The sequence below is a fragment of the Ursus maritimus genome, unplaced genomic scaffold, assembly GCF_017311325.1.
Source record: "Ursus maritimus isolate PB19 unplaced genomic scaffold, ASM1731132v1 scaffold_14, whole genome shotgun sequence".
NCBI lineage: Eukaryota > Metazoa > Chordata > Mammalia > Carnivora > Ursidae > Ursus > Ursus maritimus.
In genome coordinates this window covers 60,216,500-60,223,469 of record NW_024423786.1, presented here as the reverse complement: position 1 = coordinate 60,223,469, position 6,970 = coordinate 60,216,500, and the positions used below count along the sequence as shown (strand labels likewise).

Below are 6,970 nucleotides of genomic sequence, written 5' to 3'. Positions count from 1 at the left end.
TTTTTTTTTCCAATGTAGTTTTGCTCCCAATTAAAGTTTTTCTTTTTTCAAATGTTACATTTCGCAAGTTTCCAAACAGTCCAAATTCCTGTCAAACTCTAAACATTTTTATCCAATTATTTGGTGGTGTGGTTTGGTTTGGTTTTCTCTGAATTCCAATTTCTTTTTTCACTTATATTTTTGGCTGTGTTTAGCTTGGCTTGCAGGTTTGCTAGTGGGTCCAACATTGTTCAAATTTCGTTTGAAGTTTTCGTAATTCTTTTTTCCAATTATTACCAATTTTTCTTTTCTTTTCTTTTTCGGTTTTGGGTGGGAGAACGACTGCGGGGCCTGGAGGGCTGGGGGGGCGTTTACTTAGGGGCGGGGCCTCGAGCGTCCTCTAATCAGCAACACATGCAGCAGCGGGATTTTTAAATCTACCTGTGTCTGGCGGATTGAGCGTCGCCTCGTCACGTTTTTTTGTGAGCGGACCTAAGACCGGGAACACAAAACAGAGAAAAAAGGACAATTTTGTGGGGAAAGATGGGGGTGGGGGGGGTGGTGGATGGGGAGGGGAGGACAGAAAGCAGAAAAGGGGAGGGTGGAGGGCAGAAAAAATAAGCCAAAAAAAGCAAAATTCGTTTGCAAGAAAAAGAAACCAAGAAAAGAGAAAAACGTTTCTACAACCCAAATTTGTTTCCCCTCCCCGGAAAAAGTCATGCCCCAAAGAAAAGGCTGGGTTTGGGGGGGTGGGGTGCCTGAGTGGGCTGAGGCCTGTTTTAAGACATATTGACTTGGCTTGTCGAAGTGTTTGCTAATTGCTGGAAACGAAACGGTGTTAGAGGTGGGGGTGGGGTGGGGTGGGGAGGGGAGGCCCACCCCAAGCCCAGGAGGCCAAGGCCAGCTGTGCCACCAGCGCCTCCACTCACGCAGGACCCTCTTCAGGGCCAGCCCCGCCCCTGCCTGCTCCCCCAGGCTGCGAGGGAGGGGCTGCGGCAGAAAGGACCCCCCTGGAGGATCCGGAGAGCAGAGCGTAGGATGGGGTTGGGGGCCTCCTGCCCCTGCAGCTCACAGCCCCTTCAAGCCCTCGGCTCCCCCTGGAGGGCTGGGGCCAGGTCAGCTAGGGCCGCCTGCCCGCCTGCCCAGCCTCTCACCCGGCCAGCATTCCTCTTCCATCCGCACTCAGGGGCCTGGCTTCTCACCCCACCTCCCCGATGTGGGGCAAAGCAGGGAAAGGGGTCATCAGGTCTTGCCCTCCACTCCACCTCTTCCCTCTGCACCCCCCAACCTCATCCCTCACCCAGGCCTACTCTCCCCCCACCAAGAACGGTCAACTACCCACTGGGGACATGAGCACCTCCCGCCCCCGCCCGACACTGCTCTAATGCCAGAAAGCCCCCCATCCCCAATTCAGGGTTCAGGCCACAAATAGGGAACAGGAAACACAGTGCCCTGAGCCAGCCGGACACATAAAGTGCCAGGAGGTGCTGGGAGGCGCGAAGTGTTCCCCTGGTCAAGGAAAGGCCCCAGGCTGGGCTCAGAGGTAGGTTCCAGGCTTCTTTCAGAATGGGGACTCAGTTGGGGGACAGCTGGAAGCCAGAAATCAGAGGGGATGCCCCTGCTTGGTTTCTGCTCATTGCCATGGGGAGGGATGGGTCGGCAAGCCTCTGGAAGGCTTCTCCCATCTGGTGATGATGGCCCCATAGGGACCCATTAGGATTAGGGTCTGCTCTCTACAACAGGATGGGAAGGGGATGAAGTCAGCGGGGAGTGTGTGCGCGTGCGTGAGAACAGTGTGTGTGTGTGTGTGTGTGTGTGTGTGCACACGCGCCTGCCCGAGTCAACCTCTCCCTTGCAGAGCAGGTGTGAAGACTCAGTGAGATCACCTGAACGTGTCAGGCCCCAGGCAGGTCTGTGATAAGTGCTGGTTGAAAATACAGAAGGTGTGGGCACAGGTGGTGCGGGGGCAGGTGGACACTGGGTGCGCACATGTTGGGGTGGACAGCCCACTGGCGGGAAGTCCCGGGTGGATGTTCCACGTGAGGGGTGAGGAGTCCCCCCACCGAGGGGGACTCTGGCGTGGACATCCTACAAGGAGGCGGGAACGGGCCAGAGAGCCCGTGAGTGGAAAGCATGGAGATGGACAGGCTGTGTGGAGGGCCTGGGGTGCAGGGCAGGCTGCGGGGGTAGGTGGCCCATGAGAGGGCAGGGGGATGTGGAGTGGTGGCTCTCCTGTGGGGCGGTGCTGGTATTGGGGAGGACGTGTGGCACATACTGGGGTAAAGAGTCTATTAGGGTGCTTCGGATCTGGATGGGATTGGAGCGGTGATACTTGGGTGCATTGTGGGCACGGGTCGCTAGGACGCATGGTTTCCATGGGAGGGGTATTACTGTATTGGGGTGCACGGCTGATATGAGGAACGGAGGGTAGATGGTTGGTTCCGAGGTGCCGGGAGTGAGGTGTTAGAGTGCCCGATGGCGGGTAGGTGTAGGCTTGCTGGGTGTGCTGTCCCAGGCCGAGCTAGGACACAGGTGATCTCTAGGTAGAGTTGGGGTACGCAATGCTTGGGAAGTGTTGACACTGCTGGGGACTATGGTGTGAGTGGCCACGTGCAGGGTTATTGGGCGAAGGTCTCTGTATGGGTGTTACCGGGACACATGATCTATATCTGGGGCTGCCGGGGAGCATGGGTCTACGGGGCGATAGGGCGCAGTTTCCGAGAGGCGTTGGGGTGTGTGCTGTGTGCGAGCACCGGGAATTTGGATACGTGGGGCGTGGGAGCACACGGTCGGTGTGTAGACCCTGTGTGCTGAGGGACTGCGATTCCTGGTGGTTTGTGGCGTGTGGGCACAGGACGTGCGGGTATTGGGTGCCTACGGTGTCCATACAGGGGTTCCTGGGTACCAGGCCCATGTGTATAGTTGGCAGAAAATGGCCTGTGGGGGGTGAGGTAGGAGTGGGGTTCTCTGTGGAGGTGTTGGGGAGTTCAGGAGTAGCGACACTGAGTCCGAAGGATAACATGGCGGGGTGTTGGGGCCGGCCGAACTTCTGCTGAGTACCTCTGTTGGAGACAGCGGAAGGTACTCTGAAAGATACTCTGTGTGCTGAAGGTTGGCTCATGGAGAACTTTCCAGGGGAGTGTGCTGGGGGCTGTGGCGAGCTGGACGGCTCCTTCACCAGGAGAGCCGGCCCCGGGGTCCCAGAGCCCGGAGGGAAGGATGTTCTCATGGGGATGGGCAGGCTGTGCTGTGAATGAGGGGTCCTCCCTGATCCTTCAGGGGTGCTAGGGGTCAGGGGACAGAGCTTTCGGAAGCAGAGGCGCTAAGCTCGGGGGAGGCGCTGGGGATGCGATGTGATAGACGGAAGGGTGCCCGGGCACACCGGGAGGAGAAAGGGGGCGTCCCTGTTGTCTCTGAGGTGTAAAAGGAACCCAAGTGGGTACTCCTCAGGGACAAGCCCAGGCCTGAGGCTGGGAGCTGGGGCAGCGCTGGAGTGGGTGTCTGCGGGGGAGAGATGCTGCCCGGGCCAGTAACCCTCAGGGGCCACTGTGTGTGTGCCTTGGCGGGGAGGGGTCTGCACGCCCAGCTCGGTACCTGCCGCTCACTCTGCGGGCACAAGGACCTTCTGGGGTGGCTGTCTGCAGGAGTTCCTGCGACTGCCTGGCAGGCCCCGTCCCACCCTTGGGGGACACGCAGAGCCTGCAGGGACACGCGGCCTCTGGCGGCCCCCACCGAGGCCCAGCTCAGGGCCGGGCGCAGCCGGGGCGCCTGGGGGCCTGCATGCGCGCGCGTGGGCTGTGTCCGTGGGGTCCCCAGCCTGGTGCCCGTGCCCTTACCGTCCTCGGTGGGCACGTAGAGGTTGAGATACAGGCAGTCCTCGCTCTGGTTCTGCACATAGGTGGCGGCCGCCTCCAAGTTGTCGGTGAACCACACAGGCAGCATGATGGCGGGCAGCGCCCCGTGCAGGTTCTGCGGGCAGGCGGGCGGCAGGGTGGTGGCGTTGCGCACGCCGGGCCACGAGGCGGGGGCCTCGGGCGGCTGGAAGCGGCGGGCGCCCAGGGGTGGCGTGGCGTAGGGCACGCCCAGAAACTGCACGACGGGGCCCAGGATCTCGTTGTTGAGCTCGCGCCGCACACCGCGCACTCGCCCATAGGCCGTGTTCACCACTGGGAAGCGCTCCTCCCCGAGGCTGCTGAGGCCCAGGCCCGGGCCGCCTGGGGAGCCGCTGCCGGGACCCCCTCCCCCCCGTTGAGCCCCTGCCAGCCCCACCAGACACAGCGCCAGGAGCCACATGCTGATCGGGGGACCCCCCCTCCCTCCCCGGGACCCCCCCCCTCGGAGAGAGAGAGAAGGGGGGGGAGAGGGAGGGAGGCCCCCCCTCGCCCCAATAGGGAGGAGGGGGCGCGGGAAAGGAGGGAGGAGGGGGGTGGGGAGGGACCTGGGTTAGACTGGACAGAGAAAGGTTCTGTTCCTCTCCATGGAGGGGGCAAGGGGTGGGGAAGGGGAAGGAAGTGGGAGAAGGTGAAGGCAGGCCCGACCTGCAGGGAGGAGGGACGGGGTATGCAAGAGACAGACAGACAGAAAAATACAGAGAAGTGGAAGAAGGGAAGGGAAATTGGACAGGGCAGACAGAAGGGAACAGGGAAACAAGAGACAAGTGGTTAGTGACTTGGAATTCAGACCAAGTTGGCCCCCTTCTTCCACCCTCAGGCCCCCTAGCACATCCCCCCAACCCCAGCAACTCCCATCCCCAAAGCAGGGACCCAGATAGAAAAGTCTAAGGCTAGGAATAGGGTCAGGACATGGTAAACCCCCAGGACAGAGCCAGAGGAGGGGGGCCAGCTCCCCAGACCCAGCATGCCCCCCACCCTTCCAGCTGCTTTCTCCCTCCCAGGCAGGCTCTCCTCAGGGACTCAGGAGTCCCAGTTCCCACCTCCCTAGGAGGGATGAGATAGACAAGGAAGAGAAAATAAAAATACCAAGTCATTAATTAGCAGGAAGTGGCGGGTTTGTTTATACGTGTTAATTACTCCTGAGCTATAATTTCATGGCACTGAACCCCCACCCCAGGCCAGACTCGGGCCTTTCTTGGGACCACACAATCCCAGCACATTTTCCTCCCTTCGACAGCCCATTCCCTAAGGATCTGTGCAGCGGGGCGGCGGGGGGGGGCACTTTCCCCCAGGTCTTCCTCATTTCTTCCATCAGAAGTTAAGGTGCCTTGAGGCAGGGGCTAGAGTAGGGAGGTGATGCTGCTGGAGGGGCAAATCCGGGGACAGATGCGTGATCCTGCAGCCGGTTGCTGGGCGACGGGATGCTGCCCCGCTATGTTACCTCGGCAACCGGCTGCAGCTTTAACCCTGGAGGGGGGTCTGGGGGAAGAGAGGAAGGGGCTGCCTTGGTTATAGGGTACATTCAGGGCAGGAGAGCAGAGGCATGAGTCAGAATGCTAGAGTTTTACCCAACCTTAGCATAGAGAAAGAAGTGTGTATGTTGAGGGGAGCGGGAGATTGGGGCATAGAGAACCCTAAAAGATCCGCCTCTTGCCCCTTGTTGGCCAATCAGAGCCTAGCCCTAGTGACCAGGCCTCTGGCTGGGGAGAAGGGGTGCTGAGGTGGGTTTGGAGGGCATCAGATGCAGCCACCGAATGCCCCCCTCCCACAGTCTTGAACAGCCTTGGACCCCAGATGCCTCTTCCAAGCATGCCGCTCTGACCCATGTCCTGGGGGCAAACCTCGGCTTTCTTTCTGTCCCATCCCAGCTATTTACCTCCCCTTCCCCTTGCCAGCCCCCCACAGTTGCTGCTCTGATGCCTGGATGCTCAGGACAGCAGGGGCAGGACAAGAGACAAGATCAGACCAAAGGGGCAGACACACGGGTCATTTCAGCAAGCCCCCCCTGCCCCCTCCCAGCCGCCAGAGCTGTTTGCTGACGCGGGGCTTTCGGAGCCAGGCGCCAGCCCGCGGGTGGCTCTCTGCAGGTGTCAATTTATTCCAGAGATGAGGACACAGGAATCCTTACCACACACACCCAGTCATGCCCTCCCCCTCTTCAGGTCCTCTTAAGCTCCTGTCCCCCCATCAGCAGGAGCGGCTTGGGGCTGGCTTCCTCAGGATCTCCTCTGTCCCTACTGGGCTGGGTTCTGCTTCCATAGCCCCACCACCCCCTCCCCCTCCTACTAACACTGTCTGCCTCTGCCCCCCCCCCCCACTTAAGGTACTTTGGGCCCCTGGCCTCCTGGCTGCCAGCTTCTCTCCCTTCTTGCCTCCCACTGGAGCCCTCCCCCCATCTCTCTCCCCTCCATAGCGCTCCCTCAGAACATCTTTCCCGGCCTCTTCCAGCTTGCTCCGGCTTCTGCCTTCAGTCCTTTTCCATCTCTCTCCTCTACCTCTCCCTCCTCGCCCGTTTCTCATCTCTCTCTCTCCTTCAAACCTCTTCCCCACGTTTCTCCCTTAAGCCCCTTCTATCTCTCTCTCTCCCTCTTCCCTCTCTCCTACCTCTGTCTCCCCCATTTTCTCTCCCCATCTCTGTCTGCCACATCTTGCTCCCCCTCCTTCTCCTTATCCCTCTGCCTTGCTCTCTCCATTCCTGCCCAGGCCTGACTCCCCCAGCCGGGGAGAATTGAGGGAGGGGGGCTCAGGCCGCAGGCCCCCTCCCCTTCCTGCAGTGGGGAAAATGGCTTGGCCGGGAAGGGGAGAAGGAGGGGGAGGGGGAGATGGGAACACACGGGGTCTGTGGGCCCATTCAAAGGATCATTCATGGGCTGGAGAGAGGCAGAGACAAAGAGACCGAGACGCAGAGACACGGCGAGAGCATCCCTAGGCGGAGACACGCAGACAGAGCAGGCTGGGGGGAAACCAGGCGCAGGGAGAGAGATGGGGAAAAGGAGACCCCAGTGGACCGCCACGCACCCCCCTCCACCCGGCCCGGCTTAGCTCCTACCTGGCTCAGCCCTGGGGCCGTGGTGCCTCCATCCAGGGCTCCGAGTAGG

At 60.3% G+C, this 6,970-nt stretch overlaps 1 protein-coding gene across 2 annotated transcripts in view; it reads right to left on the bottom strand.

Moving 5' to 3' along the window:
• Positions 1-4,272, bottom strand: part of NLGN2 (neuroligin 2) — a 10,795-nt gene extending 6,523 nt beyond the window's left edge. For both annotated transcript variants that reach the window (XM_040628211.1, XM_040628212.1), the window contains exons 1-2: positions 3,816-4,272; positions 421-471 (exon numbers count right to left, since the gene is read on the bottom strand). In XM_040628211.1, coding sequence (XP_040484145.1) covers positions 421-471; positions 3,816-4,272 — 508 coding nt within the window. The remainder of the gene's footprint in view (positions 1-420; positions 472-3,815) is intronic.
• Positions 4,273-6,970: the final 2,698 nt, after the last annotated feature.